The sequence below is a fragment of the Rhodnius prolixus genome, unplaced genomic scaffold (assembly GCF_049639745.1).
Source record: "Rhodnius prolixus isolate KJV_2025 unplaced genomic scaffold, Rpr scaffold_26, whole genome shotgun sequence".
NCBI classification, from domain to species: domain Eukaryota; kingdom Metazoa; phylum Arthropoda; class Insecta; order Hemiptera; family Reduviidae; genus Rhodnius; species Rhodnius prolixus.
The window spans coordinates 1387022-1406653 of record NW_027411596.1 but is presented as its reverse complement, the minus strand read 5'-3'; the positions used below and the strand labels follow the sequence as shown (position 1 = coordinate 1406653).

Here is a 19632-nt window from a genome sequence, read left to right as displayed (position 1 = left end):
CAAAGGGCATTCACCCCATACAAAGGAGTTGGATATATTACAATGTACAACACTAAAAATAAAGAAGTTTCTGTAAAATACACAAAATAAATTTACAATATTAATAACAAAGAATTTGAAAATAATTAAAGAGTTAGTTCGAAAGAAAAATATATTTACAAAAATTACAGAAGTATTTTAGATTGGTTACATAAGTGTAAAAAGAAAAAAATACCTTTAGGAGAAACTAAACAAAACACTATTCTCAAACAATTCTGCTATTTCCAAACAAATAATAAGAAATACGTTTGAGAAATTACATGAACACGATCAAGCCACATGTATCAAAGAAGTCCATCTATTTCTTTTATCGAGGGCGTTCACCGCAAACAGATATAATTTGCGTAATTGTGCCGTATCATTCAAAATTAGAAGCTGTTTAATGTTTCCATGGTTACCAAGGCATTCACCAATATACCGCCCGCGTAAAGTTACATAGAAGGGACAAGAGACAAAGAAGTGTTCAAGATCATCCGAACTCTGCCCTATACAAGTTGGACACGGCTTATTAGGGGAAAATATAGTTCTTTGTTTATTCACATATAAAAAGAATAGATTTATTTTCAATTAGTTGCACAAGACGGTTATAACAATGTTTCTGCAAATGATCATCAGGGAGTTCCACTAACTTTAACCAGTATTTAACTGTTCTTTTAAATACTAGTGCTTTTAGATGCAATGAGCCTGTTTCTAATCGGATATACGAACTAGAAGTACTCATTGGCAAGTGTAATAACTGTTTAAAATATTTTTGTTGGACTTTTTCGACTTGATCAGTGTAAGGGGAAGCCCAAACTTCAGAAGCGTATAATGTCACTGAAGATACTAATGAATTAAAGAGCAGTATTTTAGGAGACCAAGTATCGGATTTATAATATGAAAGCGTTCTTAATGTTCTGGTGATAGCAATATTGCTTTTAGATACAAAATAATTCGCAGCTTTAGAGAATTTTCCCGAGGAGGAAAATGGGACACCAAGATAGACAAATGTGCGAACTAAAGAAAGCGGGATATTATTATAGGTGAATTGCCTTATTTTTTTAAAGCGACCAGATTTTTGAAAAGGAACAACTACGGTTTTACTGGTATTAACTTTCAGATCGTTCTCCGAACAGTACTGATGTAACAAATCCAATTTAAACTGAACATCCATCGGCGAATACGCCGTTATTGCAAGATCATCAGCGTAGAGAAGCATTAAAAGATCTTTGTCCTTATTAATTGAAATGCCTTCAGCACCCCTACTCCGAAAGAAACTAACTATATCGCTGATGAACAGGGAAAATAAAAGAGGGCTCAGTATTTCCCCTTGTAGGACCCCTTTCACGACTCTAATTTCATTGGATTTAGCACCGTTCACATCAATCACTAGCCTCGCGCACTTATAAATTTCTTTAATAATTCTTATTAATTTCGGGCTAACATTCAAAGCGAATAATTTCCTAAGGAGCAATTCATGTGAGATGGTATCGAATGCTTTTTCAAAATCAACGAAGATTATGAAAAAGTGACTTTTAGTTAATCTGAGCTTAAAGTTTATAACCGAACCAAGAGTAAAAATAGCATCTATACAGCTTTTATTCTTCCTAAAACCCATTTGCTCTACGGGCAGAATATCATTTTCCTCAGTCCACCCCACCAATCGTTCATGCAGTATACTGGTAAACACCTTGACGATACAATTCAAAAGAGCAATCCCTCTATAATTGGAGGGGGTATTTGGATCGCCTTTTTTAAATAAAAGTATAAGCTTGGATATTCCCCATCCTAAAGGTATTTTTTCTTGCGACCATACTTCGTTGAACAAGTTCAAAAGATATTGCACCCATGCAGGTGGTAAAATCTTGAAAATTTCATTTGGAATTGCATCAACTCCAGGTGACCTTCCAATCTTAGAGCTTTCTATACTAAATATTAACTCATCTAAAGTAATGGGAGCTTCCAGACGGGGGCAACTTACCCCACAAAATGAGGTTACTTCAACTGGAGTAGGACTGAGTTTAAATAAGTTGTTGTAATATAATTCCCACCCATTTAGCTCAATTGGGTTGCTATAATTTTTAAGTTTAAGTGAGTTTACCAAAGACCAAAAATCCCTGGAGTTGTTAACATTACGAAATTTTAGCAATAAAGTTTCTTCGTGGCTTCTTTTGGCTTTTGTCAATGACTTTTTATAAGTCTTCTTTGCTGATAAATACAAATCTAAATTGGATTTTTCAAAATGTGAATTTTGGCACCGTCTATAACATTCTTTAACTAACTTTTTATTTGCCTTACATTCTTCATTATACCTAACTTTATTTGAATTAATAACATTTTTATTTAATCTAATTATTTTATTAATACCCGCTTCAAAAAGAATAGATGTAACAGTTTTACAAAAGTTTTCATTCAAAATATCTACTGAATTACTACTTACATATAAACCTCTAGAAGACTGCAAGAGATTATGAACCTTTAATAAATCCTCCCCAGAAGGTCTCGAAATGATTATCTCCCTGTATCCTTCAGAGCGTACTACATGATTCAATTTTATAGATAATGAGCACAACAAGTGCTCAGTAATTGGGGAAATATTTATTATTTCAAAATTTGAACAGAGTGATAACATTAAATGGTTAATCCATACCAAATCTATTGTACTCTGGCCTTGGTCTGAAACAAATGTGTACTGGGCTGGGGAGTCGCAAGGCGACCTCCCGTTGCACAGAATTAAACCCACATCTTCCATAATCTCTACCAGTTTACTGCCTTTCTTATTTAATACAAGGTCCAAAGATAATCTATTTCCTGAAAATATTGTACTTAAAAATAATTCATCCTCAAAACTATTTAACAAGGATACTCTTGAATTGAAATCTCCACCTAGGATAAAATTACTACTGGGAAATTAAACAATTAAATCAGATAGCATAGTGTGGAGAGAGCTAACAGTTAAATTATAATCGGCAGTAAAACCAATATATACCAGTGAAATAATAAATTCGAGATTCAATATTTTTACCTTTAATGTTAACCAGAAATTACAGCTATTAATTTGACATACCTCCTTAAAGATACTTTTCTTTATAAAAATCAATAAACCACCTGCCGGTCTACCTCTAGAGAATCTACGTACTGCTTTGGAAAAATAAAAAGTATAGTTATCCTTCAAAAAACTGGGCAAAACATCTGGTTCCTTCTCTAACCAGGTCTCAGAAAAACTCGAACAAATTACCAATTTCTGTGCGATCAAGAGAAAATAGTGAATTAAAGCCACTTACATTCCAATATCCTATTTTTAAGGTAGTTACTTTTTCTTGGATAAAAAATGCTCCAAACCGGATTTCACACCTGAAGTGTTCCTACTACCTCTTGGACTTCCCGAGATGGATGCCCTGATCTTCCTTTTCTTAGAGGCTGTAGAGCTTTGTGTCTTCTGGGACGAATCAGTCTCGAGCTCATCGCCATCAGTCTCTGTACCCAGGATATCTAGTTGAGAACATGTTGTCGGAATTGAAGGACCCTGTAATCTCAGAAGATTAAATAATAATAATAATAATGTGTTATCTGGAGTAAGGTTGGGGAATAACGGCTTCACTGACAGGAAATGCGTCAATGTATTGTTCTTCATAAGACAAGAATAATGTGATTTATTACTTACCACCACATCAATTATACCAAAAAAAGCAGTTTATGTTAGTTTATACAAATGAAATAATACTTAATTTAAACTTTAACTTTGTGGGGGGAAACAGCATGCACGCGTGTTCCCGTAAGATTATGGTGTTGTTGTTGTTGTCTACATCGTTAAATAATACTAACAGACTGTACACATGTACTATTAAAGAAATAGAGCCACTGTCGCCAGCATACGTAACATCGACAAGGTAACGAAAACAAGAACGAGGAAGAATTAGATGTTAAAAGAAGGAAAACAGATTATTTGGAAAAGAAGGCAGCATAAAGGAAGAATATAAACAGCTTCTAGAGAAAGAAGAAAAGATAAACCAGTTAAGGGAAAGATTAGAAGACTAATTTTACACCCATTGGAAGAATTTACATCCGAATGCGGAGTATAAGGTGTCTGCATTTACCGTTAATAATAAAGGTAAATATACGTATGTGGGGGTATTGGTCGAAAAAGATGGAAATAAAGAGGTTTATTACTTAAAAGGCTGGCATAAAAATATGTTTATTAATGTATGCAACAATAAAGAAGAACTTATTAAAGAGGGATACGTTATTATTCCGTACAACGGAATGGATTTAATTAGTCTACCTACCGAAGAAACGTTTGTAACGTTTGTGACAAATGGTCTTACAACGTATCATGGCCACACCTTCTCCAAGATAGAAAAAGTAAACTTTTACCCAGATGTATGGAGAAATATGGAGAATATTCCTTTTACACAAGAAGACGTAAATCAAATTAAGAACATTAACATTAATAAAGAACATATTCAACTTTCGCGATTGTAGCCGTTTAGAAGAAATCGCCGAAGGGACAGAATTGATAATTTCTAGTATTAAGGAAGTTGTATACAGGAAGAATCGACGATATATATTACAGTTCGAAAATATAAATAGGTTCTACTGCTCGAATTACTGGCTGGAAAGGGAATTGGCGGATGTGGATTTAAGATACAGAATAAAAATTAAAGTAGATACCTTTAAACATACGCCCAGTAGGAATAAGGAAATAGAGGTATTTTGCGTGTAACATTAGAGAGAGAGAGAGAGAGAGAGAGAGAGAGAACATGTAAAATAATATTATAATAAAAGATGTTGTAAAACGATTATTACAATAAAGTTTTGTAGTTAAATGTAGAATAGAATAGAAAAAATTCTGTATTCCGTGTTATCACATTACAGGGGTTCTGTGCTAATATATAATATATAAACTAAAATAAATTTGCTACAGACATAATAACTAAAATAATAATAACAATACTAATAAATAGAAAATAATAATAAAACAATACAAATATAATAATAATAAGAAATAACCAAATAGTGCTCTCTACATATGTATAGTTTCTTAATTTTATTCCAAATGTATAGCTTTCAGAGCTACTATTCATTTAGAATAAAAGATCTTATTTTTAGGGCCTCAATAATAAAATAGTACAATTTATTCAGATGGTCAAGAGACTCAATTATTAGCAATTTTTGGTCTAAATTAATTTCATTTTTATTGTGTAGTGCTTGAGGTAAATAATGTTTCCTGATAGAATCATAAATTGGGCACTGGATCAAGACATGTTCCATACTTTCTGGTTTAAGCAGGTTACACAATGAACAAACGAAGTCAGTATTTATTGCATGAAATCCACCTTTTCTAAACCATATTTTAATAACCTTATTGCTGGACACTCTTAATTGACTAATTACTCGTAATTTATCAATTGCGCAATTATATTTTAGATACTCCTCTGACATCCCCAAGCCACTTATATCTCTATAAATATAACTGTAACTGGAATTGACCGCTCGCAGAACATCCAAACTAAGTACATGGATGGTCCATTTTTCCAATATGTTTGGCATTGCCCTTTTGACATAATTTAAATCATTACAATAAAATAAATCGTATTCACCTAGAATACAAAACCATTGACGCAGCTGGGTGAACCAATTTCTAGTGCAGTGTTTTTTATCTAAGCTGACAAATTTCCTTAATGCGTTGAAACAAAGTTTAGGCATCCGGTTTAGGCAATCGCTTCTCGGCCTTTTGGCTAAGATCAAAGTGTAGTATCTGTAGTTAAATGTATATGTATTAATAAATCTGCATTTACTACACTAATTTGCGTTATTTGTAAAAGATCCCTACTCTCCTTATTCCTTTGGATATGGCATTAAAAGAATTTGTTTTAGATAAATTAGTACATGTGCTTTTTGGTTAAGATGATAAATATTTATTAAAATATTGGAAGGACTTCGGGTACACGCGTCAATCTTCGGAATTCAATTGGTGGAGAGGGGGTCGATGAAACTGTTTCGTGGATGGCATAGCAATCTAAAATCTTTCCTATATGATGAGCAAACCATACAAACCGCGCGTGTATGTTGGGTGATTCACACAAACTTGACACACTAATTGAGGGTGTTATCAATTGTATTGGACACTAAAATAATTATTATCACATAAGGAAAAACAACACACTCGTTAATTATATAAACACTTACATAATGCCAAAAAATATTTAGAAATAGATATCTTACAACTGTCAATCATACATAGAAAAAAAAAAAAGAGTGTACAATAATTATTATAAGTTTAATTTAATGATAACTATTACCATGGTCAGTTAGAAGGTGCAATGTGTCATCCTGCGACATACTGAAGGCATCTCTATTGCAATAAGATCTATGACGCCGTAGGAAATGATATCTTTCTCGCGAGCTTTTTTTTTTTTTAATTTTCCTTAAGTTTGTAATTGGTTGTGTTACCATCATGCGTCCCATATCTCCCCCCCTCTCTCTCTCTCGAGCGCAGTATACAAAATCGGTGAATAGTTGTGAGGGTTTATCCAGTAGCTCTTATGTATTACTACATGCAGTACATCATTTGATTTTTTCATTATTTAAGAACCAGGTAATTAAGTTTGACATTTTTTTTATTTTTGCTTTTTAACTTTTTTTTTTTTTTCCAAAAACAAAAAACATTTTTTCTAGAATGAGCGATGAACTGTTAAAAAAATTGCAACATCCTTCAACAAGCCACAACCGAACTTATAAAAAGGTATCAGAATTAGAGGCTGATAGACCTTATTTGATCTTCTCTTTTGCTAGAGTGGAGAAAACCAAATTTGGTCCTGCGATTGTGGTCCAGATACGGGATATTGATGATACAACGCCTTGGATTTTTTTACCGAGGCGTTATACATCCTCTATCACAGATCAGGATATACAACATTATATGAGTATTTAAAATACTTTTTTATTTATTTTTACTTTTTTCTTAACTATGTAGTTAAAACAATTTTTCTTTTAAGATGGTGATTTGTCCCTTATCTACAAGGGGATAAGCAAGACAAGCAAGTGTTACATGATAGCATTCGAAGCATCCAAACAACAACAACAACAGGAGGAGGAGGAACCGGCGAAGAAGTAGGCGACCAAAGATTAGTGTTTGATTCCCCAAGAGTAGCGGCCCCCCAGACTTGTTTTTCCCTTTAGTCAGTTGGCGGAATTGGGTGAGCAAGGAGAGAGAGGGGAGGTCCTAGTAGGATGCAAGCCAAGCGTCACTGTGAGAAGGAATGTCGGCCATATTAGCATCAGCTTTTTCTTGTTGTGCGTATTATTATTAAAACTGTGGTTTGTGTTCACAAGGTTATAAGAAAACTGTGTCTTAGTTTATTATTTAATGAGCTCAAACTTTTGGACTTTAAGGATAGAGACTCACATAAGTACAATAATTATTACAATTAATTCCTCCCTGATATACGTATATTGTCTTGGACAAATAACTATTCTAATTAACTTCCCCGTTGTATGTCGCCTTGTATAATAATTATTACAATTAAGTCTTCCCTGATATATTGTGCCTTGTACAAATAATTAGTCTAATTAATTTCCCCGTTGTATGTCGCCTTGTATAATAATTATTGCAATTAAGTCTTCCCTGATATATTATCGTGTACAAATAATTAGTCTAATTAATTTCCCCGTTGTATATTGTTTTGTATCAATACTTATTCATTGAGAGTAGTGCGTATTCCGCACCAAAGAGTATAAGGGTCACATACACTGTGGTGTTCAGATCTATTATTATTTCACTAGTTGTATATATTTTGTCTGAATCTCCTCGGAGACATTTTAATTGTGAATAAAGTTTATGGTTAATTTGCAAAGTGTTCTGAAGACTGGTGGCGTCCCCCACTATTCCAGCCTTAAGTTTAATTGCGTCTCTATCCACCCCCCTTCCTTTTGACTGTTTTTCATGGTGCCGAAACCCGGGAAACAGTCTTCAGAACACTATTTTTTTTCTCGTAAGTAATTTCGCCTTTTGTTGAAATATTTTACTTATATGATTGATGATATTTTGTTCATACGACGTGTTGGCATTAATTGTAAGGTAAATGGTTGGCCTACTATAGTCTTATTTTTTTTTGTTTGTTATATTTGTTTGTATATATTTATATATTCCTTTATATCACCTATTGTTTAATTATAAAACTTAAGCGCCTTGCGTACACTATTATTTCAGCTTTGTTCCTTATATTAGTATACCTAATTAATTGTATTTTTTCATTTTGTGTTTTCTATATGTACTACTGGCATTAGCTACCAAGTTACTTAGTCTATGTTAGTAATTTTGTCTATTTTTTGTACTGTTATTATTCTTGTCTATTGTATTGTAACTTGTGTATAATTTTCGTATTGTAAGTCCCTCCAGCCGGGGTTAATTATGGGTAATTCATTTACTTCCGGCAACGACACTCCTCCCCCCTCCCCTGCACGCCCAACCACTCCGTCAATGGAGGATACTCCCTCAATGTCCATGCTGTCAGGGGGTGATGCAGATCTTAAAACCATCAAGTGCCGATACCTCATTGACAGGCTTGATCGATGGACACAGAATGCAAAAACCTTGGACACAGATGTTCCCGAAATTGTAACTACGTGCCAGCGGCTTTCCTCCGGGTTTTTGACGTTGTCCCAGACTGTGGACGGGGAGGTGTGGGAATGGCTCCGGGCACTGGTCCCGGAGGAACGAGGTCCGCTTGCCAGAGCCTTGACAAAAAGCTTTGCCCAAGCTGAGCTAGTCCATTTGTCAAGGATTGCACCTATTCTAGATTCGTCTATTTCGTTTTGCGCGTCTGCCCTTCCTGGCACAGTTTCGCAAGTCTTGGTCTCGGACGAGTCGGTGGTCGAACTCGCGAGGAGACAATTACAGGAATTGGTGATTCCAAAGATCACCCCATTCGAAGGGGACGTTCTCGCTTACCAGGAGTTCAAGCGCACCTTCCAGTTTGAGATCAATAAATTGTCCCTGCCTCCTCATAGGCGTCTCCAAGCTCTTAAGTCCTGCCTGAAAGGCCCCCTCTGTCTATTATTCAGAATTCCACGCCTACAGAGGAAGGTTACAGCTCTGCCTGGGAGACCTTAGATGCTCGCTATGAAGGCAAGTTGCGTACCGCCAGTGCGTTGTTCGAAACCTTCCTTCAGGTCCCGGAAGGGAACCCCACCATTGATGAATGTATCGCTTGGATTTCAAGGAGGCAAATGCTACTAGATCAACACGATATTCCCCAGCCGTTGGACTTCCTTTTGTGTCATGTAATTCGGTCGGCCTTGTCTGCTAACCTCCAAGAGGAGTTTAGGAAGAAGTATTTAAGATCCTTTGATGAACTGCTCCAAAGTGCACAAGTACTAGAATTCTTGAAAAATCAAGAAGACAAGTTCGCTCCTAAAATAACATTAAGGAAATCCACCTCTCCGCCCCAAGACGTGACAGCTCCCTCTAGTCGTCTCCCTGAAGCCCCTCCTCCCAACAATCTGAAACCCCTTCCCTTCCTAGAACATTCTTTAAGCCTAGGGCTGTCTCCACCTTGAAGCCCTCCAAGACCCACACACCCAAATTAGCTAAGTCTCCGCCCCCTTCACCCAAGAAATCCTCTTCTCCTATTCCTGCCCGACGGACACCCCCTCCACATCGAGAGCTCCTTCCCCTCCAGTCCACTCCTTACGCTGTTACTTTTGTGACGAGTGGCATCAGATATCTAAGTGTAACGAATACCTGCGACTGCCAGTGAGCAATAGATGGAGTTTCATCACTGAGAACCACTTATGTGTTAACTGTTTCTCCAAATCTCACTCAGTGGCTCAATGCCCTCGAAGTTCTGGGCGCCTGGAGTGCGGTGGTGCTCATCACACCAACCTTCATCCCCCTCCCCCCTCTTCTAGTCTAAGTCAAAGGACTTTACCCGATGTTGTCATTCCCCCGTTAATGTCTTTAAGCCCCAAGCTGACTAAGAAACTTCCTGACCCTTCTCCCAAAAGGGCAGTTCCCCACCTTCGAGATGACGTTTCTTCTCCTTCGATTTCATCTGGTAGCAGCATCCTTTCTTCACTCCCAACTCTCTACTTTGGTAGTGATTCACCAAAAGCTTCCTTTTAGGGATTCGGCCCGCGCGATACCATTTCCCAGTCCTGCTATGTTTTGTCGAGTTTTCGCCGAAACTGTTACTTGTGTCACAGACCTAAACCACAAAGCAAATCTATTTTGAAGTCTTTCCCCTCCGATTTGTCGTTATCCCCCACTGCCCTGGTTTACCTCCTTGGAGGAGATGGCCAGTGGTATTGCGCGCATGCCCTGTTGGATTCAGGCAGTGAAGTTAACTTAATGTCGAAGGCCTTCGCCAAAGAATGCAAATTAAATTATACTCCTATGACAGGTGACATTCGAGGAATAGGAGGCAAGATTGCCACACAAGTCGTAGGTCAAGTTTCTACCAATTTAAAACAATGCCCCCCGTTCTCCCAATTAAAAATTCCCTTCCGAGTAGTCACCAAGACTGTCCCAGATGCACCATCCTCCTATTTTCCCGTCAAGGATTGGTTGCACCTAATTGAAAAACCTTTAGCTGACCCAACCTTTAATGAACCAAGGCCAGTAGATGTGGTTTTTTCAGCCTCGGTCCTTGATGCCATCGACCTCAGTCAAATGATCCGTACCCAAAATGGTTCCCCCAACGCCCGACTAACAACTCTTGGCTGGATTATGTCTGGCCCCTTGAGAAGCTTCCCCTCGAGGCGGGTTTGTTTTCACGCTTCTGTCAAGGACAGCAGGTCCAACTCCAAGTTATATCGGACCTATTATAAAATTTTGTTCAAGCATAAGTATGGTCAATTACCAGCCCCTAAGGCACCTGCTAACCAGTCTAGCCCAGAAAACAAGCCTTCGGCCGAAACCCTTTTGTACCGGTCCGAGTCGGAACAGATTGCTTGCAATAACCCTGAACTCCACGTGCAGTCGGAACAGTCAGGCCCCCCCTAGTTTGTCTGTGTTCTCCGCTCAAGCCAGGTCTACTCCCCAAGAGGAAGTCATCACTCAGCGGCCCACTCCTCCAACTTTGGCTATCCAACTTCCGCCCCCGAAACCTCAACGTCTGATTAGAACGCGGCGTCCGCTGCAAACTTGAAATACCTTCCTTCCTGAAACTCTTCCTCCCACCATAACTTCTGCCGGGGTTGCTCTCTCCGAAGGTTCTGATTCACCTGTTGGTCCCTCTCTAGTCACTCACATGCCGGCAATTCCTGCCCAACCCACGGTACTCCGGCTCGGCTCGGGTAAAACCCCCCAATCTATATCACACCCCCCTGACCTAGTCTTGTCACGCCTGATGGAAAGGATGTTTGCCTTGGAGGAAGTGTCGGAGGTTTCGCCTCTCACCCCGGACGAATTGAAGGCTGAAGAGTGCTTCTCGAAGTCACATTTCCGACTTTCTGATGGTCGTTTTTCAGTAGCACTGCCATTTAAAACCAGTCCGTGTTGCCTCGGTGAATCCAGAAAGATTGCTTTAAGGCGTCTCATACAAACTGAATCCCGTCATGCCAAGTCCCCACATCTCCGTGCTCCCTATATGGAGTTTATGAAAGACTACTTAGATTCGAATCATATGGAACTGGCCCCTCCTCTCAAGTCAGGTCAAATTGTCTATTATATTCCCCATCATGCGGTACACCGTCCAGACGATCCCCCGGAAAAGATTCGTGTAGTATTTAACGCTTCCCAGAAGTCCTCTTCAGGCATCTCCCTCAATGAGCTCTTGCTCCCTGGACCCCGTTTACAGCTCGATATCTCGAAGGTGGTTACCAGATTTAGAGTGGACATACTTTACGGCCGACATTCGCCAAATGTTTAGACAGATACAACACCCCCCGGAAGATAGGGATTTGTTACGCATACCGTGGCGATTTGATACGAGCCAACCAGTGCAGGAGTACCGTTTGTGCACTGTGACCTATGGAACCACGTCAGCTCCCTACTTAGCATGTCGCGTCCTTCAAGAATTAGCTCTGACCTCTCAGGCTTCCTTTCCCCTGGCCTCTGAGATACTCCGCGACCGTACCTATGTGGATGACATTTCTGGAGGAGGCCCTACTCTAGAAGTGGCATTGCAGTCCAGAGATCAGTTAATCCAATTATTGAGTCAGGCTCAAATTGAACTCAGAAAGTGGGCCTCAAATCAACCGCAATTATTAAATAAAATACCCTCTGAATATCTGCTTCCTGCCATGTCCTCAGTCTGTTTAGAAAACGATGAGGAGTCACAATTGAAAATCCTCGGACTTTGTTGGAACCCTGCTCAAGATTACTTCCACTTTCTAATCCGTTCCGTTCCTAATGTTCAAACTAAAAGACAATTAGCCAGTCAGATTGCAAAAGTTTTTGACCCCTTGGGATGGCTGATCCCCGTAACAGTTTTCGCTCTTGCAATATTTAGAATAGTCTGTCAAGCCTCCTTTGATTGGGATGATCCCCTGCCCTCATCAATTGTCCAGGAATGGGCTCAGTTCGCTGTCTCCCTGCCTGACCTGTCTAAAATTCACATCCCTATATTTTTGTCTCTACCCAATCCTAAGTGTTATTTAGTGGGTTTTGCTGACGCGTCTGAGCGAGCCTATGCGGCCGTGGTTTACCTTGTGTCCCAGTCTGAGGACACTGTCATTAGCCTGGTAATGTCTAAAGCCAGAATGGCCCCCATGAAACCGGTCACGCTCCCTCGCCTGGAGCTTTGTGCGGCCCACCTACTTGCCCTTACGATTAATAAGGTCAGATTACTTTTCCCTCAGATAACCACTCAGAACATCCTAGCCTTTTCGGATTCTACCATTGCCCTGGCCTGGATTACAGCAACGCCACCTCCGCATTGGAAGGTGTTCGTGGGAAATAGAGTAGCTACTATCTTAGAAAAAGTACCTGCCTCGCAATGGTTCCACATCTCCTCCTCACAAAACCCCGCTGACTGTGCCTCACGTGGAGTACGTCCTCAAGAATTAGTGAGTCACCAGTTATGGTGGGAAGGTCCCCCTTGGTTGAAATGAAACCACGAGTCATGGCCCCTTGGGCAAGTAAGTGCCGATTTGTCTGACCCTGTCGTAGGAGCAGAAATTCGCTCCCAGGCCCTTAATGTGTCAAGTGTAATGCCCTGCCCTGAGGAATTAGAGACTAAATTTTCCAGTCTGTACACTCTGCAGAATGTAGTGGCCTGGTGCCTGCGATTCGTCCACAATACTAGAAATCCAGTACATCGTATGTCAGGTCCATTGAATGTAAAGGAACGTAACGAAGCCCTGCGAGTTCTAATAGTCCGAGCCCAACAGCACTCGCTTTTCGAGGAAATTGAGGATGCTCAGTCCCCCCGGCCTAGACTACGCCTCGTTAAAACCTTAGGCCTATTTCTGCACACTGATGGAGTGTTGCGAGTTGGAGGGAGACTCAGACTGGCCGATGTTCCCGAATATCAAAAACACCCTGCCTTGTTGCCTTCGCAACACCCCTTCACGGCCCTGGTCATACAAGATGCCCACATATCCAACCTCCACGTAGGCCCCACTGCCACTCATGCGTTTTTGAGAAGTCGATATTGGATTGTTAATGGTATGAATGTTGTCCGCCGACAATTGGGAGCCTGTAACAAGTGTTTCAGTGTCAAACCAACACCCTTCAACCCACTCATGGGTCAACTGCCCGAAGGAAGAGCCAGCGCTTCATCACCCTTCACCACCACTGGCATAGACTACGCAGGCCCCTTCAACGTGAAAATTGCTTCCCTGCGTTCAGCCAAAGTCCTCCAGTCTTACCTCGCCATTTTCGTCTGTTTTTCCACCAAGGCCATACACCTGGAACTAGTCACAGACCTCACAACACAGGCATTTTTAGCTGCCCTGAACCGCTTCGTTGCCAGGAGGGGTGTGCCGAGTCACATTTGGTCGGATAACGGCACTAACTTCGTCGGAGCCAAAAGAAGACTCAAGGAGGTATCTGCACTACTAAATGACGCCAAGTCTCAGGAGGCCATCCTAAGAGAATCCAACAAAAGAAGCATCGAGTGGCATTTCATCCCCCCTCGAACACCACACTTCGGAGGTCTCTGGGAAGCAGCCGTTAAATCTACTAAAAGATTACTGAAGGTCACGTTAGGCACTCAAGAGCCCACCATGGAGTGTTTCCTCACAATCATTTGTCAAATTGAAGCTATACTAAATTCCAGACCTCTCACCGCCGTCTCGTCCTCGCCAGATGATCTGCAAGTCCTGACGCCAGGTCACTTTCTGATTATGCGACCTATGACTGCACTACCTCCCGATGGCTCTTTAACTCCTCGCACTGCACTCAAATCGAAGTGGGCAATGGCACTGCTCACTGTTGGACAGTTTTGGAAAAGATGGCAAAAGGAGTACCTCCTCGAGCAGCAAGCCATGCTCAAATGGCATTCGCCCTCCTACCCCGCGGCAGTGGGACAAATAGTCATGATCATGGACGACAACCTTCCTCCACTGCAGTGGTCCCTAGGCCGAATCGTCCAGCTTCACCATGGCCGAGACAACGTGGCCAGGGTGGCCGAGGTCAGGACAACTTCAGGACTGATCAGCCGGCCTGTCCGGAAGCTTTGCCCCCTGCCATCTCAGCAAGTGGATCTCTGCGAGTCCACTGCGGGGGAGGATGTTTGATTCCCCTAGAGTAGCGGCCCCCCAGACTTGTTTTTCCCTTTAGTCAGTTGGCGGAATTGGGTGAGCAAGGAGAGAGAGGGGAGGTCCTAGTAGGATGCAAGCCAAGCGTCACTGTGAGAAGGAATGTCGGCCATATTAGCATCAGCTTTTTCTTGTTGTGCGTATTATTATTAAAACTGTGGTTTGTGTTCACAAGGTTATAAGAAAACTGTGTCTTAGTTTATTATTTAATGAGCTCAAACTTTTGGACTTTAAGGATAGAGACTCACATAAGTACAATAATTATTACAATTAATTCCTCCCTGATATACGTATATTGTCTTGGACAAATAACTATTCTAATTAACTTCCCCGTTGTATGTCGCCTTGTATAATAATTATTACAATTAAGTCTTCCCTGATATATTGTGCCTTGTACAAATAATTAGTCTAATTAATTTCCCCGTTGTATGTCGCCTTGTATAATAATTATTGCAATTAAGTCTTCCCTGATATATTGTGCCTTGTACAAATAATTAGTCTGATTAATTTCCCCGTTGTATATTGCCTTGTACAATTATTATTACAATTAAGTCTTCCCTGATATATTATCGTGTACAAATAATTAGTCTAATTAATTTCCCCGTTGTATATTGTTTTGTATCAATACTTATTCATTGAGAGTAGTGCGTATTCCGCACCAAAGAGTATAAGGGTCACATACACTGTGGTGTTCAGATCTATTATTATTTCACTAGTTGTATATATTTTGTCTGAATCTCCTCGGAGACATTTTAATTGTGAATAAAGTTTATGGTTAATTTGCAAAGTGTTCTGAATACTGGTGGCGTCCTCCACTATTCCAGCCTTAAGTTTAATTGCGTCTCTAACCCTCCCCTTCCTTTTGACTGTTTTTCAATTAGTTTTATTTTGTAAGTTCATTATGTCTAATCCGGCCTGTGTTAAATGTGGGAAAAGTTTCTCCAGACCGTACGATTTAAAGAGACATGTTGCGACATGTTCGCCAAAGAAATGCCCCAAATGTGGTAGTATATTCCGCACTTTGCTCACCTTAAAGACACATGTTTTGACATGTTCACCCAGGAAATGTCCAAACTGTGCTAGTATATTACCCAATTTGGTGTCATTATTAAATCATGTCTCTTCAGATTGTACTGCATGTGACGATGATACAACAACAACACCCCCAGTTAGGACTAGAGGAGGGAATGTACAAAATCAAAAGAAATATCGTCTATTATCCGTTCCTTTACAGGATGGTGTGGTGATTACCGCTTTAAATAGATCGGCTCAGAATATATGCATTAAAAATACTAATAATTTAAAAGACCCTGTGCTATTTTTACAAGATAAACACGGGGTACTATTAAAGTATTTACTTAAAGCCAGAGAAGATCTATTGACCTTTAAATCATCCATCTTCCTAGAATGTGTTTATAGTCGATATAGGAATTCTGATCTTGAACAATATACGGATGTAAATTTTAAAACCTCGATAGAGATTATCGACGCTAGCACCAACCTAATTCACTACCTTCAAAGAAGTTTTGCAAAACTTTTGCGCGAACTACAGGAATTTGAAACTAGTGGATCAGGTTGGAAATTACATTCCGTAGATTCCCTTGTCCTCCGATTGACTAAATATCGCCCTTTAGGTGGAAGAGCGTACATGCCTTTACCAAAGGAAATAGCCAATAAAAAAGCAATTGTCAATATATGCAATACTGACGATTACTGCTTTAAATACGCCATTCTATCTCGTCAACTGGAGAAACCCCACCGTATAACCATGTATAGAAAACTTAACCACTATTACAATTTCGACAATATTTCCTTTCCCACACCTTTAAAAGATATACTTAGGTTTGAGAAAGATAATAACGTATCGGTTAATGTTTATTCTCTAACCGAGAAGGAGAAGCAGGTTTTTCCTCTGATGGTTAGTTCGAATTTAGCGGCTGTAGAACACTTTGACCTTTTATTTCTTCGTGATTTAAATACCTCTCATTATTGCCTAATAAAAAATCTCTCACGGCTTATATCTCCCCAACTTAGTGACCATCATGGTGGTGTTGTTATGTGTAAACGATGCTTCAAATCATTCACTCGTGATTATAGAACACTGGATGGGAAAACAGCCGAGGAACGATTAGCCGCCCATCAACTTTTCTGTAATCAACACAAACCATGCACAATTACACTTTACAAACTATCACAATAAACAACACTTACCCATAGTTATCTATGCAGACTTTGAGTGCCTACTTTTACCCGTACACAGCGCATCCGGATGTTCATCCACATCATGGTCCAGACAAACACGTAAACACCAGGTTTGCAGTGTGGGGCTAAGGTGGTCTCTACGCTAGCCAGCTATGAAAAAGACATTTTCCTATATACGGGCGATGATGCGGTCCAGCAATTTATGGAATATTTACATTCCGTTGTTAAAGATGTGGAAGCCCTATATAAGGTGATCATTCCAATGAACGCACTATCCCACCAACAACAGGAGGATTTTGCTAATGCCACACATTGTGGCATTTGTGAACAGGCGTTCAACGGGTTAGAGAAGAGAGTTCACCATCATGATCACCTTACGGGTGACTTCATCTGCGTGGCCCATAATAGCTGCAACCTCAAAGTACAATTGCCGAATTTCATTCCGGTATACATGCATAACCTTAGCGGATATGATGCTCATCCGATTATATTGTCTTTAGGCGTTGATCCGGGAGATGTGTGGGTAATACCAAATTCCGAAGAGAAGTATATAAGTTTTTCGAAAAAGTTTTCCGATTGCCCATCCATATGGCTTCGCTTTTTGGATACATACCGGTTTCTACCGGATACTTTAGAACATCTTATAAATAACTTGACGGAATACCCACAAATGGAGAAACAATTTCCCGACAATGACCAGAGACAGTTACTACTTAGAAAGGGCGTTTTTCCATACGCCTATATGACGGGTATGGAGAGAATGGATGAACGAGCCTTACCAGCTAAACGCTATTTCTTTAACGATTTAACCTATGAGCCCATATCCGATAGTGATTACCAGCACGCACAAAAGGTTTGGTCCTCATTCCACATGAACACACTTCGGGAGTACACAGAATTGTATCTGACAACTGACATAATTCTCTTAAGCGACATATTTGAACAATTTCGACAGGTTTGTGAGTCTATCTACTACATTGATCCTAGTTGGTATTTTACAACACCTGGCCTGGCATTTGTTTAAAGTGTACAAAAGTTAAATTGGATCTTCTAACGGATTATGACAAACTGCTCATGATCGAATCAGGGATTAGAGGCGGCATCACTTCTTGTGTAACAAGACATGCTAAAGCCAATAATCCCTACATACCTTCCCGACGCAGAAAAACGTCCTAGTATGCCCAAATTTATACTACTACACTGCCATTCCAGAGTCTTGAGAAAGACTTTTTAAAATGGGCTATTTGCCTCTTTTCCTTTTTTATTTTTCTTTAATAAACAATCCTATATACATATAAAAATTATATTTTTCCTATTTACAAAAATTATGTAGCTGTTCAATTATGCAGTAGTGTGAAGTTGGGGTTCCAACATGCCTCCGCCCTAATTGAAGAGCTACGTTTCAAATTGCACTGGCCGCCTGATGGTCCTCGATGGTCTAGTTGACCGATGCTCGCTTCCTTCCTCGTTGGCGGTGGAAGGCCCCGGAGGTTTTGGTGCATCCTGTTGGTTCTCCTCCAGTAGGTAGGCTGGCTTGAGTCGGTCCAACGAAACTCTATCTTCCCTGCCGGGTAGTTGCACTGTAGCCGTTTTGTCATCCCGTCTCCGCACTAGGTACGGTCCTGAATAAGGTGGTGTCAGTGACCGCTTGTGAACCCCTTCTCGTAAGAATACATGTGTGCACTTTTCCAGGTCCGGGCTGACAAAACATTTCGTTTGCGTTGGACTGATGTTTCGTGCCCATTCCTGCCGTAACAGTTGTAAACTGGCGTCTGTGGGTTCTTGAGTTCGAGGAGGCATGAATATTTCTCCGGGCAAACGTAGTGGCTGTCCCAACACTGCCTCTGCTGCGCTTAACCCGGTGGTTCTCCTTAAAGCCGACCGTAGTCCTAGCAGGACCGTAGGCAGGGTCTTTGTCCATTTGCTGGCCTCTTCGAGCCTCGTCCGAAGTGCGCTCTTCAGGAAACGGTGCCATCTTTCTACCATTCCGTTGCTTTGTGGATGGTAAGCCGTTGTTCTGAGATGCGTGATCTCTAGAAGTTGCGCTAGCTGGTTGAACAGCGTCGACTCGAATTGCCTTCCTGTATCAGTTGTTAGGCGGACTGGTACTCCATATCAAGCTATCCAGTGGCGGTAGAAGGCCTCTGCCACAGCTGTAGCGGTGATGCTAGTCAGAGGTATCGCTTCCGGCCACCCGGTCGCTCGGTCGACCATTGTCAGGTGATATTCTTTCCCGTCTGATGGTGGGAGTGGTCCCACTAAGTCCAGGTGAACGTGTTCAAATTTCTTGGACGGCATGAAGGTCCCAAACGATGTCGAGGTGTGTCGGTTGACCTTGGCCCGTTGACAGTTTATGAAGTGTTTTGCCCAATATGCTACGTCCTTTTCCATGTTTGGCCAGAAGAATCTAGCGGTTACCAGCTTCCTTGATGCTCTGATCCCTGGATGGCTAAGGTTGTGCAGATGTTTGTAGATTGGCTTCCTTAATTCACCTGGTACGTATGGCCGGGATGTTCCCTTTGTGGTCTCGCAGAAAAGACTGTACTCGGCACCAGGTACTGGAACTAGCTGGAGGCGAAGAGTCTCCCTTTTCTCTTGGGTATAGATTTCTTCGTCCCGTTTCTGAGCTTCAGCTAGATTCTGAAAGTTGTCTAGTATAGTTACTTCCGCAATCCTCGATAAAGCATCAGCCACGGTGTTGTCCTC

The 19632-nt window shown here is 40.6% G+C and overlaps 4 protein-coding genes and 1 pseudogene across 4 annotated transcripts; 4 read left to right on the top strand and 1 right to left on the bottom strand.

The window, feature by feature from the left end:
- The first annotated feature begins 5736 nt into the window (after nucleotides 1–5736).
- Nucleotides 5737–5856, top strand: LOC141452040 (U2 spliceosomal RNA; annotated as a pseudogene).
- Nucleotides 5857–11787: 5931 nt separating this feature from the next.
- LOC141452026 (uncharacterized) lies at nucleotides 11788–13074 on the top strand. The gene has a single exon (XM_074123849.1). It carries the CDS (start codon nucleotides 11788–11790, stop codon nucleotides 13072–13074), a length of 1287 nt encoding a protein of 428 aa, XP_073979950.1.
- Nucleotides 13075–13173: 99 nt separating this feature from the next.
- LOC141452024 (uncharacterized) lies at nucleotides 13174–14703 on the top strand. The gene has a single exon (XM_074123848.1). It carries the CDS (start codon nucleotides 13174–13176, stop codon nucleotides 14701–14703), a length of 1530 nt encoding a protein of 509 aa, XP_073979949.1.
- A 916-nt stretch (nucleotides 14704–15619) lies between these two features.
- Nucleotides 15620–16924, top strand: LOC141452023 (uncharacterized). The gene has a single exon (XM_074123847.1). It carries the CDS (start codon nucleotides 15626–15628, stop codon nucleotides 16922–16924), a length of 1299 nt encoding a protein of 432 aa, XP_073979948.1. The 5' UTR covers nucleotides 15620–15625.
- A 1397-nt stretch (nucleotides 16925–18321) lies between these two features.
- On the bottom strand, nucleotides 18322–18912 carry LOC141452022 (uncharacterized). Its single transcript, XM_074123846.1, has one exon. It carries the CDS (start codon nucleotides 18910–18912, stop codon nucleotides 18322–18324), a length of 591 nt encoding a protein of 196 aa, XP_073979947.1.
- Between the last annotated feature and the right edge of the window lie 720 nt (nucleotides 18913–19632).

Excerpts from the sequence above, each read along its gene's own strand:
- LOC141452026 (XM_074123849.1), top strand. The coding sequence starts at position 11,788 with ATGAGCTCTTGCTCCCTGGACCCCGTTTACAGCTCGATATCTCGAAGG.
- LOC141452024 (XM_074123848.1), top strand. The coding sequence starts at position 13,174 with ATGCCCTGCCCTGAGGAATTAGAGACTAAATTTTCCAGTCTGTACACT.
- LOC141452023 (XM_074123847.1), top strand. The coding sequence starts at position 15,626 with ATGTCTAATCCGGCCTGTGTTAAATGTGGGAAAAGTTTCTCCAGACCG.
- LOC141452022 (XM_074123846.1), bottom strand. The coding sequence starts at position 18,912 with ATGGTAGAAAGATGGCACCGTTTCCTGAAGAGCGCACTTCGGACGAGG.